This window comes from Tribolium madens, unplaced genomic scaffold, assembly GCF_015345945.1.
Source record: "Tribolium madens isolate multiple individuals breed KSU strain unplaced genomic scaffold, Tmad_KSU_1.1 Scaffold_91;HRSCAF=231;Tcas5.2_LG7, whole genome shotgun sequence".
Taxonomy (NCBI): Eukaryota; Metazoa; Arthropoda; class Insecta; order Coleoptera; family Tenebrionidae; genus Tribolium; species Tribolium madens.
Genome location: NW_025401063.1, coordinates 2,176,716 through 2,192,067, shown reverse-complemented (window position 1 = coordinate 2,192,067; position 15,352 = coordinate 2,176,716). Strand labels below are relative to the sequence as shown.

The following is a 15,352-nucleotide window of genomic DNA, read 5'->3' as shown; positions in this document are numbered from 1 at the left end:
GGATTTAATTAGAGATGAAGCAACAAGTAACTTGTTTAATCACAAGACGTCACGTTCTTGTGACAGATAGCTTATTTCCTTAGCTGGATATTTCGCTAACATGGCGGATTGTGTTAGCTTAATTAGACTTGAACTAATCTCCATTGCGGGCACCCCAATTACTGCAGTTGGCAAAAAGGGTAAATTATTTTTTGCCACCACTCTGGATAAATTTCTCGATTTGTGAAAATATTTAAGTAAAATTTTTCATCTTGTTAAAAAAAAATTAAAAATATTGATAGTGGCGATAATCATGCGCACGACCATACGCTGAACGCAACTCTGATGTTGTGAGGCAGTTTTCCAGCAACGCGCCTGAAAACCACCACCACCTCCTGAAACGCGGCGCGAGCTTGAAAGTTTCCGCGAGTTTCAGCAGTGATGAAAAAATTCTGAAAAAACTCCAGCATGTTGCTGTAAGTGGAAAACCTGAATTATGAAGATTATTGGGTCGAAAACTGATTTTGTATTTTGACACAATTAATGATTAATGGTGTTGTTTTAGGGTTATCTTAATTACTTGCAATGGATTAAAACGTTGCTTTTAGGGCTTAATAGTCTCTGCCATATGCCGGAAGTAAATTAATTTTAATGCTAATCAGGCCGTAAAATTGTTGCGCTCTTTTCTTTGTTATCGTTCATTTATCACTCACTTTGTCAGTTACAATATTTCACACGAAAAATATTTACTTTAAAGCTGCCTCCAAGGGAATGGTTTATTTCATTGCGATTGCACTTTAAACCTCTAATAGAAAATGACTTGAAATATCGAATTAGCTTCAAGTTAGTGCTTGGTTAATTTATTTTCGGCTACAGACAACGTCCTAAAAATAACAACTAATAACACGTATTGTACTTCTGGTTTATTTTCACTTAAAAAACAAGACACTACACGATTATAAAAAAAATCAATAAAAAATACATCACATTTAATTAATATCTGTTAAAATTCTTGTGTCAAGGTGAAACGCACAGAAACAATAACTCGGCATTTTGAGTTGTTAAATAATTGTTAATTAAATTATCGCATAAATATTTAAATTTGCATTTACCGCTTAAGCTAAAATTAGCTGTTATTTATATGATGTACAAATATTTTAAATTCCAACAAAAATACAGTACCCATACCCTCGGGTAATAAACATAAATTTTTTCCTAACTTGGTAAAAAAAAGAATATTTTTGAGGGCAATATACAGCATACTCCAAAAATACCTCTTTTTAGTGATTTTTTTATTTTGAAATTGGTTAAAATTTTTATTAATCTATTAATTAAATGTCTCTCAATTTACCTAAATTAAAAAAATGTATAGAGGATGTTTTTGAAAAACACAACAATTAAATTGGCACACGCCAAAAAGTTGTAAATATTACTAAAATTGTAAATTTTTCAAGTTTTAATAGGTATAAATAGTGTTGCGTATTTCCAAATAAGCCTGTATATTTTGAATAATTTTTTGTCCTCTTTGTGCTTTTTTCTGACTTCGGAAACTTCCAAATTTTCGTTTCAATTTTTACAACTGAAGGCAATTTACCTCAGGGCATCCCAACCTCTTTCCAATTAAAATGAAAATTGTACAAAAATGTTGGGTGATTTTTGTGTAATAGCCTAATTTTGAAATTAGTTAATTTTTATTAATGATTAAATAAAAAAAATGAGTCAATTTACCAAAATTAGTAAAATGTATACAGGGTGTTTTTGAAATCCATATTAATATTTAAACTAAAAATTAATTGCAAATTCAGACTCAAAAAATTATTTTTTTTTCTCAAGGATTATTATTCGAAACGGATAATTTTTTGTAGGTTGTGGTACCTTCAAGATTTATAGTGATGTGCATTTCAAAATCACTTTGCATATTTTGAATAACTTTTTGTCCTCTTCGTGTCATTTATCTTATTTCGAGAAAAATTTTTCTTGATCAAGAAAAAAGTTTCTATTTAACAAAATTGAAAAAAAAGTATACACGGTGTTTTCAAATAGATGACAATATTTAAATTAATTTCAGTGTCAAAAAATTAAAGTTTTAAGGTGCAAACCCACTTTTTCAGACTAAATTTTCTTACAAAATTTTTTGGTTTTGTGAATAATACACAGAAATAAATGGATACTTCAAAACCCAATTTTTTTCGTATCGCTTCCATAGTGAAGGAATATTTTTTAAATTTACGAAAGTGTAAAAAAAAACTCGATATTACATAAATTCACCCTATACAGGGTGCGCCAGAACTCGCGCCTCAGAGAAAAATGCCATATAAGGTAAGATACCAGGAACATGGAAAAAATGTTAAAAAAAAATATCTATAAAAATTTCGAAGTTATGAGGGTTTAAATTGTGCACTTTGACTCTATTTATTTTGGTTGAAAAAATAATTTTGCAAGTTTTTTTGCTATAGGCTATTAAAAGAGGAAACAAGGAAGCTGCATCTTAAATTGTAACTCTGTTCAATGTTATTTGTGGCTTTTATTGGCAAAATTTTTGTACCTCTCTTTTTCTTATTTCGAAAATTAATTTTTCTGATCAAAAAAAACTTTCTGTTTATCAAAATAGAAAAAAAAATGTATACATGGTGTTTTCAAATACATAGCAATATTAAACTGCTACCTGCCAAAAAAGTGTATTAAAATTCAGATTCAAAAAATTAAAATTTTCAGATGCAAACCCACATTTTCAGACTAAATTTTCATATCTAACGATTTTCTCCTTTCTTATGGACAATCATTAGAAAAGGATTTTTCGTAGCTGCGGTACCCTCAAGATTTATTAAAGTGTCGTATATTTCAAAATCACTATGAATATTTAATAATATTTAATACACATTTCTAATATAGGTTTTGGATAAAAACTTTTTTTTTCATTTTTGTGAATAATACATAGAAATAAATAGATATTCCAAAACGTTATGATGGAATATTTTTTTAAATTTTAGCTTTTTTCATCAACTTACGAAATTGTTAAAAAACTTATATGAGAACTCGATATTTACACCAAGTCACCTTGTATATTTTGAATATTTTTTTGTATTCCTCCTTTTTTCCTTATTTTGAAAATTATTGTTTTTGTCCAAAAAATTTTAAATTTCGTACGTAGTGCTTCTACAGCAGTATTTTATTTTAACTTTTTAGGATATGACGTTTCCCAATCCTAATTGAAACATTTATTATAAACATTTCCAACATGAATTTTAAATAAAAGCTGTTTTTTTTTTAATTTTGTGAATAATAGGAATAAATGAACATTTCAAAATGACAAACAATTATGAGAAGAAATTTAATATTAACTTCTATTAAATTTTAGCTTTTTTTCATCAATTTACAAAAGATGAGAACTCGTTATTACACAAATTCACAGCAGCTTAAGACCCATATTATGGAAGTTTTGCAATTTTTATTTTTTGTGTAATTTTTTGCACTAAATTTCTTCAATTTATTTTTATTAAACAAATCTGCCATTCGTTCGCCTCCAAACCGCCCCTTTGTGTATTTTTACCTTTATGATTGTTATCACAGCTCGCTTTCTTCGCATTTTTGCGATATTAAGCGAACTGAGACTGGAAAATGAGGTGACGTCCATCACTGCGAATATCACAGACGGTAATCTAATATTGTGTTTCCGTAGATTGTTCTAATCTGACACTATACCTAATCCGCGTAACTCACTTGTTCCGTCTGTAATTAAATCCAGACAATAAAGTTCCAAACCAATTAATAATTAAATTTCCGTTTCACATCCCGATTCAAAACTTGACCGAATTTCACCCAAACTCCAATTCTTTCGCTCCGATATTTCCCAAGGATTAATTTCGCCTTTTCCGCGTGAAAGATGAGCAATTTCGCTCGATTCATTGTTTCACTCGTGAAAGAATTAACCCTCCGTGTACAATAAACAAGAAAATTAACTAATCTTAATGGGGTGAAAAAATTTCGCTCGACATTTCATTAAAAGACGTATAAGAATGAGTCGCTGTTAATTGATTAAAGTTTATTAAAAGATTTTTTGCCCCAAGACCGTCATAATGGCACAAGTAATTAATTATACGAAATGGCCAACTCTTGAGTTTTGATTCTCTCGAATAAAAAGCGCAAATGTCGTAAATTTATGACAATCTATGCTGATAACAGTCAATAACGCGGTTTTGTTACGACCTGAAATGATCATTTTCAGAAAACGGTTCAATAGTTTATTGGGGGAATTAAACCAGGATTTTTTTTAGATAGTACACAATGTAAAAATTTCAACACTTGTGGTAGAAATGGAGTTTTCCCAAGCCAAACATTTCTACCCCGTCTTAATTAACAGCAAGTTGACTTAACTAATATTCACGTAAAGTTTAGTGGGGAAACCTCCTATTGTGCTCCTTACAAAAGCGTAATTTTCCCAAGTATGCAGATTGTGAAAATTCGCAACTTTCGAATCACGTTTTCTATTTTGCCAAAATTGAAATTTCGTGCAATATTTTAACACACAACACGTCTTTGAGTGATGTTAGTTTGACGTCGCAGATGTTTACTATTTCTGATTTCTGAAAGTGTCGAAATAATAAATCTTTTAAGGCTGATAGTAAACTTTATATCGAATAATAAAAAACAAGTTTAGGATTTAATCTGCGACAGTATATCGTCAAGTTTTTATTTTATTTTACGACTCGTATTACCTTAATAATAATCATAACGAAAATTTGTCACTTGATACTTGTTTTTATTCAAACATCGCAAACTTTAATTAAACTTACGTAAACCGTAATCAAAGCTCTCAATTTCTTCCTCAAACGACATAAATAACGCTTTAAAACTAATTACAAATTTTTAATAACCTCAGAGAGAAATAACGTTTAAAAAAATTACAAACATTTAACTGTCTGATGGCTTGTTTTAAAAGGAGAAAATCAAACTGTACGCTTATTAAACACCTCGGTTACTTCCAAAACGTGGATTAACCTTGATTGCGAAGCTTTATGAAATGGTTCGACAATAAGCATTCATCGATTTGCTTTTTCACCTCAAATTAAAACGGCGGCCGGTAATGAAGCCTTTACGACACCGAAACCACAAAAAATCTTAACTAAAAACTGGCCATAAATCTGACACAAATCAGACATTGTTATCAACATATATTACCTCAATTACAGCAAAAACAAAGTTTCTCTCTGATGTCAGATTAGCGATAATTCACTAGAGCGGAAAAGTTTTTACACATTTCAAATGCCGTAAAAAGTACATAATGCGTGAATCCAGTTCCAGTGCTTTGCAAATCATTTACTTGCTTAGTTTTTCAAGTTTTACAACACTAGAGCAATAAACATAGACATTATAATTTATTAATTTCTCTGGAGTGTATTAATGATATTAAATTACTAGAGCAAAAAAAGAAAAAGTTGATTTTTGCAAAACGAATTTCTTAAACACTTTATAAATGTTATACATTTTTAGTGTAGTAATAAACTCATTATTACTACACTAGTGCAGTAATGAAATTGTTATGTTATGAAGCTGTTAGCTGCTATTATTAAACAGGGAAACAAAGTGGGTTTCGCAAAACAAATTTCCAAAAAACTTTCTAAACTTTAAATGTAATAATAAAATAATTGCTACACTAGTGCAGTAATGAAACTGTTATGACACTCACGTGGTAGCGAAGCTATTGCTATTATTATTAGTAAGGCTCGGATTATATGCACGAAAAAATCGTAAAATATGCTCATATACAGGGTGAATATAAAGTATGGAACCAAGCGGTTTTATTTTTAATCATATTGCCTACAGAAAATAATAATTAATATAAATTAAAGTAATATAAAAAATCTGATCGTATTTTCAGAACGAAATTTTGTTTTGTTTTTGAGTTATGCGATTTTTTTGTCAAAATTGCAATTTATGTGAAATTTTTTTTTTGAAAAAATTAAATATAAATCAGATAGTTGTAATCTTTAGAGTATAGCTTTTATGAGAAAAATGATTTTATAGTGGGTTGCCATTTAAAAAAATATTTTTTTTTGTAGAACTCAAAAACAAAAAGAAATTTCGAAAAAATTTATTCTTGTTAAATCATCACATTTTTATAGTACTTTATCACCCATCAATTAGTTTTTTCAAAAAATAAATAGTTTAAGCAAAAATTGTTTGGTTCCATACTTTTTATTCACCTGGTATATGCACGTATTTTCACAAAAATATGCACAAAATATTAAGAAATATGCCCCAACATATACTAAATATGCATCGATATGCAAAATTTTGAACAATAAAAAGTTAAACGTTTTTTGCTTAAAGTATTTTTTTTAAACTAATTGATTGATTATAAGGTTTTACAAAAACGTTTTATTCTTCGACACTGTCAAAATTTACGGTTTTTCTCCCGTGTAAGGAAGTTTTGACAACTGTTTGGCATTTGTCAATACAAAACGTCAAATTATTTTAACAGATTTAAAGCAAGTTTAAGCCTTGTTGACTCTAATTCGAAGAATAAAATGTTGTATTCCACTCGTTTGAGTGTAAATCGGACGCTTTATTCCACCTCGTGGATGGTAAACCACTCGTTACAGTCGTGGTTTAAAAATCCACTCGGTCAAATAAAGAGTCCGATTTACACTCAAACTCGTCGAATAAATAACTATTATCAAAAATAAAAAATTTCGAAATTTTTATTATTTTGTTTTTGTGTTTTACAAATTATTAATTATTAATTATCAATAATTTTTTTTAACTGGCAACCCACCAAAAAAAAAAACATTTTTTTCATGAAGGTCATGATCTAAGGGATTACTTTATATCTATTTGAATGCACAAATATGCAATTTCCTAAAATACGCACCAAGTTGCCAAAATATGCAATATATGCATTTTTTATTTGGATTATTTTAATCAAAAAACATTAGATATGCATAGAAAACTTACAATTTTGTTGATATACCTCTTAATAACAAATATGCATTTGGCATATAATCCGAGCCTTAATTATTAGTATTAAACCACTAGTGCGGAAAAGTCTTTTAGTTGCCATTTTAAAACATGGAAACAAAGACAAAGTTGGTTTTTGCAAAACGAATTCTTGTAAACTTAGAATGTAGTAATGAACTAATTGCTACACTAGCGCAGTAATGAAATTGTTGACACTTACGTGGTAATGAAGCTGTTGCGACCCTTAAGTGTCACTTTTTCTTCCAAGACCTGAAAAGACAAATTTTCAGGTTCAGTTTATTTTTTCTCAACACTACAACAATAATTTATGTTGGAAGTTGAGCGTCTGCTCGTAATGGAATCGTTTAAGTTCTAGTGCCGTAAAGCCACTTTATTCAATTAGTGCCTCTCACGTGGCTTTTTCTCCCTCAATCTCGCAGCATCTCTCATTAATTTTCCTTTAGCCCTCCTTGAGATAAATGTTGCAGAAAGTGGAATGCAATCCCATAAATCAAGAAAGTCACCTGTCGCCCTTGTAATTTTACGCCAAAAGTTCGCTCACCTCGATTAATTTTTCTGGTAAAAAAGCGTTTCATATGCAAAATGTGGGTGTAATTTTTCGTGCCTCGAGTCATCCCGACATTGAATAAAACATATTGGGACATGTGATCTGGATTTATGGAGGCTACAAGTGCCCCAAATCGACGTTATAAATAAGCATACGCCGTGAATTATTCAAGGCAAAACGTTTTTATTATTTTTTGGGGCCGAGTGTAAATACAGACGGTTGGACTTTAGTGGCGCTACTAAATAAATGCCAAATGTTATGTCTTGGCCGAATTTTGAGATAAAAAACAAGCGTGATGAAATGAAACTCCGAATTTCAAATGAAATCAGTTTTTTATCCGTCTCTGGTAACAAGCGAGCCGCAAAAAATATTGACTGTGTAAGACGAAAAAAATGATTAAATTCACATCACAGCAAATCGAGTTTTTCCGACAAAAAATAAGCCGTTATTACACCAGCGATTTTTGATTACAAATCCACTGACAACACGTATGAAATAATCCCGTTGACTAACACCGATTCGAAGCGCGAAAAATTTGTTGTATTTCATTCGTGATTAAAATTCAATCCGGGGACTGAATCGCCCAATTAGGCGTAAATTCGAAATCAAGAAAGCTTGAAACTGATGCAAAAAACGCAAGAAAATAATTTATAAGTCGCTGCGAAATTTCTCTCGCCACAAAAAAACGCGACGTCTCTCTTATTGTCCACATTAAACAGCACAAACATTCCTAAAATATATTTCTTTCGGCAAAAAGCAGACAAATCGTTGCGCTTTTTCACCGAAATCAAACGTTCCAGATTCTGGCTGTGGCTGAGTCTCCCTCCGGCGGCCCCCATGATGGGCATCCCGGCCAGCGGGCCGGCCCTCAAAGAGTGTCTCTGCGAGGAGGTCAAGTGCCGGTGCAGCGGCCCGGCCCTCATGGACGTCCCCAACAACCTCCACAAGGAGCTCGTCAGTCTGTGAGTCCTCCAGGAAATTTGCAAAGAGGAAATTGACAAATCCTTTTCAGGGTGATCGAGGACGCCGGGATTGAAGTGCTGAAAAGCGACTCGCTTGGGCCCTACTCAAGCACACTGCGAGATCTGTGAGTTTTGTTAAACTAATTGATCGATTTGGGATTTTTGGGTTTATTTGCAATGTTTCATCTTTATGTCCCTCTGAAATGGAAGCACTTGATTTGATGAGAGACTTGGCTTTGATTTGGACTATAAAGCTGTTTGCCGGCCCAAATACAGTCTTTTATTGGGTTGTATAAATGTTCGATTGTCTGTTTCAGTACTTTGTTCAACGTGGAAAACTTCTACTATTTTGAAACGGGCGTTTTTCAGCACTTGAGGCAATTGCAGACAATGTAAGTGATAATTACCGAACGCTTTTTCCGTTTTTGATTTTTCTTAAGACACACAATAACGGATGATTTATAAATAGCACGAATTGCATCGACTTTTGATTATCTTGTTTATGCTTGAATTAAGAACGATTAATTTCCTGCATGATGGGTCGGATTTTAAGTTGATGGAGATTGAAACGAGATCTAATTCGTGTCGTCTTGATTAATGACACATCAGACAACGTCTAATTAGCTTTACTGACCTCAACTCGAAGTCTGTCTTCTAATTAGAAAACTCGAAACACACAAATTTTAAACTCATAAATCTTGTAAAAAGCTGAAATAAGATTATTGTTCGAGTCAAACAATCAAGGTTTATTAATTTTAAGCCGCGATAATACCGCGAGTATGAATTTCTGTCTGTGATTTCAACGTTATTGCACTTTTTCTCAAAGGAATATTAAAATTGAAATAACAGTGTTGCAGGTAAAGACATTTCGGAGCTTTAATCGATTTCCTTGTTCATGCAATTGAAAAATTAACTGAATTTTAAAAAATACCTAATCCTGTTTCCTTTACATTCAAGTTTCTTACCACAGAGGAAATCCTCTTGGCAGTCATAAGCAAGCAGGAATTATTTTTGTTAACGTTTTTACCGCTCTGTAGTTTCTCCCCTAAGGGAAAACAGGCTTGTCTCATCGTCATATGTTAAGACTTTACTAAAATAGACATGAAAGGATCTCCTTAATTGAACAAAAACAAAAATAAACTGGAAACAATTGCGTTCGCTGACCCGGCGCATCCACCAAAATTACTCAAAATTTACACAGTGTCTCAACATTTTAATGAAACGTACTTTTTCACTGAATTTTATAAAGTCAAGACATAATTTTTGTACAAATTCCTTAACAGAATGAAAATAAAAATTGACCGGAAAAAATTGTATTTTTATCACCCGGCGCATCCACCAAAATTATTCAAAATTTACAATGTCCTAACCTTTTAATGAAACGTAATTTTCTACTAAAATACAATAAGTAAAGCTATAATTGTTGTAGAAATTAATTAACAGAATGAAGATAAAAATAAATGAAAAAAAATGCATTTTCACACACCCGGCGCATCCACCAAAATTACTCAAAACTACATAATGTCCTAACACTTTAGTAAAACGTATTTTTTTCTGAAATTCAATAAGTCGAGCTACAATTATTGTATAAATTTATTAAAAGAATAAAAATTAAAATAAACAAAAAAAAATCCTTTTCACAGACGCATCCACCAAAATTACTCAAAAATTTACACTATTCCATGATTTTAACAAAACGTCATTTTTCACTAGAATTCAAAAAGTAAAGCTATAATTCTTGTATAAATTCATTAACAGAATAAAAACAAAAACAAAAATAAACTTAAAAATATGTATTTTTGCAGTCCCCACGCATCCACCAAAATAACTCAAAACTACACAGTGTCTCAATATTATAATGAAACGTAATTTTTCAATGAAATTCAATAAGTCAAGACATAATTTTTATACAAATTCATTAACAGAATGAACATAAAAATAAACAGAAAAAAATGCATTTTCACAGCCCCGGCGCATCCACTAAAATTACAGTGTCCTAAAATTTTAATAAAACTTAATTTTTTTCTGAAATTCAATAAGTCAAGCTACAATTCTTGTATAAATTTATTAAAAGAATAGAAATTAAAATAAACAAAAAAATCTTTTTCACAACCCGGCGCATCCACCAAAATTACTAAAAAAATTTACAGTGTTCCAAGATTTTATTAAAACGTCATTTTTCCCTAGAATTCAATAAGTAAAGCTATAATTCTTGTATAAATTCATTAAGAGAATAAAAACAAAAAACAAAAATAAACTTAAAAAATATGTATTTTCACTGTCCATCCACCAAAATAACTCAAAACTACACAGTGTCTCAACAATTTAATGAAACGTAATTTTTCACTGAAATTTATGAAGTCAATAATTTTTGTACAAATTTCTGATCAAAATGAAAATAAAAATTAACTGGAAAAATTATTTTTAATCACCCGGCGCCTCCACCAAAATTACTCAAAAAGTTTACAACGTCCTAATCTATTAATGAAACGTAATTTTTGTACTCAAATTCAAAAAGAAAAGCTTTAATTCTTGCACAAAATGATAAATAGAATGAAAATAAAAATAAACTTAAAAAATTAATATTTCACAAACCCGGCGCATCCACCAAAATTACTCAAACTATACCCTTCAAATTTTAATAAAATGTAATTTTATTCAATAAGTAAAAGGATACAAGTTTGAAACAAATTTATAAACAGAATAAGAATAAAAGTGAAGTGAAAACTTTTTACTTTTACTAACCCGGCGCATCCACCAAAATTGCTCAAACGGCACAAGTTTCATTTTAACAGAATTTTCTCACTAAAATTCAATGAACAAAGTTATAATTCTTCTTCTAAACCGATTTAAAAAACGACAGAATTTTTTTACAAGATTTAATAATGTCTAAGCCTTTAGATATTGCATTTTAGTGCGACATAAAATTTCAGGATTTCTTTATCGGATTAATAAAGGCTGATCCACAAAATATGCGCTCTAAAAGTCGCCAAACTTAAAATTTTTATCAATACTTTTTGGGATTAGAACCACTTGAGGTATTTACAAACTTTTCCCGATATCAATTTAATTAGGAGAAAAGAAAAATGTGACAAATTTAATTAAACGAGGCAACCCAAGCAGCTAATTATAAAACTTCACTTTAATTAACGTACGATAACAAATGCGGTGAGGTAAACGCTATATTTCTGTCTGGAAAAAATTCTAATGTTGTGAAAAGCCAATTTGTCATTTTATGCAACTTCAAAGAACCACTCAAACCCTGATTAGGAGACAGAACACATCCTCGCTCCAACTCTTGCTTTGTTGGCGAAATTTGCAAGCATTGCAGCGAGTCACTAAATCGGAAAGTAAGTAAATAAAGCTTAATTACAAATCTTTCAGATACATCCATCACGCTCCCAAACTCCTGAAAATCCAACCTGAGGTTTTCAGCGCCTATCTCCCCAACCTCAAGTTCTTGTAAGTAAAATATTTAATTACGACAATAATTAGGATCAATCTGTGCGAATTTCCGCCTTGCCGGTTACCTTGCGAATTACTATCAATATAACTCTCGCAATGAATTAATTAAGGAGACACACGTCTTTGCCACTCGACGTTGTCGGTGCCAAACCACACGTCATGCAAATTGCGACGCAAACAACACAAAAACTTCATAAATAACAAAGTTTAAAGCGCATAAATCGGTGTTTTTGCAGGAGGATCGTCAACACCGGATTGGAGGAAATGCCGAATTTCAACGGTTTGAACACTTCCTCGGTGTTGCACATGATGTAAGTGGGGAAATTTGCTATCGATCCGGGGAATTACATTAAAACGCGAACGCAAACATATGCTAAAGCTATCAATCTGAATAGGACAGTGCCCAAATAGCGCAAAAAATCAATTACGTCTACACGAAACTTGGACAAACTTGATCAAATATTCACGAGGCGTTCATTTTTCATGAGCTTGGGTCATTGTTGACCCTATTAAAAATGCATCAAACGACTCGATAGATTAGCGCCCTAAAGGTGGTGCTTTTTACAGAGATTTGGAGCACAACCACATCCAGAGGATCAACACTCGCCAAGTCAGCAGAGTCAAGGCCGAGCAACTGTAAGTAAAATAAACACAGAAAAGACTTCTGAAATTTTGAAATCTGAATTTCAGCTTGAAATCGATAATTGCAAGTTATACATTTTAAAATCACGATTTTAAGCTCAAAAATTAATTCCCAGTTGGAATTATTGTGTGTTTAATCAATTTAGAACTGAATAAATTTCATATTGTGTATTTTTGTCACGAATGCAGAAAATCATGAAATTATCAAAAAAAAAGAGAACTAATCGTAATCTATAAAATATTGCTTCAACATGTGTTACAGTTTTATGCAACTACAAATTTTACTTTAATAAAGATAAATTTGAACGTTTCACTATCCCGGCGCATCCACCATTTTTATTTTATTTTTTTAAATTTTATGATGTTGGTAACTGGAAGTAAATTGCTTTCTATGTTTTTACCAATTTTTCGAAATTCCGATAAGGATTATGAAAATATAAGAATATTCATTTCTAAATTGCGCACAATGACAAGCGTTTGTTTTCCAACTCGCCGCTACGCCGCTCGTTTCAAAATTTCAAACTCTTGCTTGAATGAATGTCTTCTATTACTCGTGTTTTAATATACTATTTATTTAAATTAAAAGCAAAAAACAAGCATGATTTTCATTACTTTTCAAAGATTGTTGTTTGCGAAGCAAATTTTTTGGAAATATTCAAAATCATAACTAAAAGTTTTACAACTTTTTTCATCATTTCAGTGGAAATTAGGCAGTTTTAAATTTAGTAATTTGCTTTCAATATTTATATTAAATATGCGGTGGTGCACAAAAATCTTAAAAATTTATTCCCAGATTAAGCACAATGACAAATCGCTTGTTTTTCACTCGCCGCTACGCGGCTCGTTTTGAAATTTAAAAACTCTTGCTTGAATGATTTCCTCTGTAACTCATGTCTTAATATACTATTTATTTAAGACAAAAACAAGATACAAGCATTACTATTATTATATTTCAAAGATTGTTGGTTGCAAAAATAATTTCTTAAAAACAATTAAAATCATGACCAAAAGTTTTAAAAAATCAACACATTTCTTGCACCATTTCAGTAGAAATTGCACAGATTTAAATGTAACAAAATGCTTTTAATATTTTTACCAATTTTCCGAATTTCCGGTGGCGCACATAGAAAAATTTTGAGAATTCATTTCCAGATTACTCACATTGACAAATTGTTTGTTTCTCCACTCGCCGCTACGCGGTTCGTTTTGGAATTTCAAACTCTTGGTTGAAGGATGTTTTTGTATCTTATGTTTTTTAATATACTATTTATTTAAAATAAAAACAAAAAACAAGTGTAATTATTATTAATATTTAATATTTTAAATTAAATAATTAATTATTATTAAAATCACAACGGAATTTATAAAAAAGCATAATTTTTTGTAACATTTCAGTGAAAATTACAGTTTTAAATTTAGCAAATTACTTTCAATATTTTTACCAATTTTCCGAATTTCCGGTGGCACACAAAAAAATCCTGAAAATTCATTTCATGATTATGCACAATGAGATATTGTTTGTTTCTCCACTCGCCGCTACGCGGCTCGTTTTGGAATCTCAAGCTCCTGCTTGAAGGATGCTTCTGTATCTCATGTTTTTTAATATAGTATTTATTTCAAATAAAAACAAAGTGCAATCATAATTATTATTACTTTTCAAAGATTGTTGTTTGCAAAAAGAATTCTTAAAAAGATTCAAAATCATGACTGAAAATTTAAAAAATCAGTACAATTTTTGCACCATTTTGGTGGAAATTACGCAGTTTTAAATTCAGCGAATTGTTTTAATGTTTTAATCAGTTTTCCGAATTTCCCGTTGCACACATGAAAAAATCACACAATGACAAATCGTTTGTTCCTCAACTCGCCGCTACGTGGCTCGTTTTTTAGATTTTCAAACACTGTTTGAATTTGTGTCTTCAATTACTCGTGTTTCAATATACTATTTATTTAAATTGAAAGCAAAAACAAGCATGCTTTTGATTACTTCTCGGAGAAAGTTTCTTAAATATTCAAAACCACGACGAAGTTGTAAAAACGAGCACATTTTTTGCACCATTTCAGTGGAAATTACGCTGTTTTAAATTTAGCAAACAGTTTGTAAACACAATTAGGTGAAAATAAACGGGAAACTAAGACGAATAACAAAAAACTGAACGTTCTCAAGTCCTGAGAGAATTCCTTGCAAAATAGATTTAACGGAAAACGTTTGTAAAAAGAAAGATCGAATTATACGTTAATTTTAGCATTTGCTTTCATCGGATTAGTCCAACATAATTTTCAAAGCGCATAATTAACAAAATTTTTCACAAAAATGAACAGCAACAAAACCGATAATGTCCTCATTTCAGGATGCTCAACCACAACGATTTACAAGTCGTCGAAGAGGCGGCGTTTGCGGGCTCCCAAATCGCCAATTTGTGAGTCAAACCGAATTTAGTTTATTTTTACCCCAAACCTACTCAAAGTAAATATTTCACAATGAAAAGTTTCCGCTTTACTCCTTTTGTTACCACCTAACTCGATTTGTACCCAAATTTTCAGAAGCCTGAGCGGAAACTCTCGACTCAAAGACCTCCACGTGAAGGCTTTCCACGGATTAGAGAGCTTGCGATACATGTAAGTATTTTTTAGAAAAAATTATCGTCATTTTGGGACTAGGCCTGTGGGCTCTTTATTGAGATAAAGGAATACTTGAAGTAGCTTCGCCGGCCCTTTTAACTAGATTACTCGCATCAAAGAGGAGGTCAAGGCTTCAACTTTAATTAAAATTATAAGT

At 31.1% G+C, this 15,352-nt stretch overlaps 1 protein-coding gene across 2 annotated transcripts in view; it reads left to right on the top strand.

Moving 5' to 3' along the window:
- Nucleotides 1–349: 349 nt before the first annotated feature.
- The window catches only part of LOC123010982 (lutropin-choriogonadotropic hormone receptor-like), a 35,203-nt gene continuing 20,200 nt past the window's right edge, over nt 350–15,352 (top strand). For both annotated transcript variants that reach the window (XM_044408216.1, XM_044408215.1), the window contains exons 1-9: nt 350–455; nt 8,305–8,466; nt 8,517–8,591; nt 8,784–8,858; nt 11,851–11,928; nt 12,168–12,242; nt 12,499–12,567; nt 14,925–14,993; nt 15,118–15,192. In XM_044408216.1, coding sequence (XP_044264151.1) covers nt 448–455; nt 8,305–8,466; nt 8,517–8,591; nt 8,784–8,858; nt 11,851–11,928; nt 12,168–12,242; nt 12,499–12,567; nt 14,925–14,993; nt 15,118–15,192 — 686 coding nt within the window. In that variant the 5' untranslated portion in view covers nt 350–447. The remainder of the gene's footprint in view (nt 456–8,304; nt 8,467–8,516; nt 8,592–8,783; nt 8,859–11,850; nt 11,929–12,167; nt 12,243–12,498; nt 12,568–14,924; nt 14,994–15,117; nt 15,193–15,352) is intronic.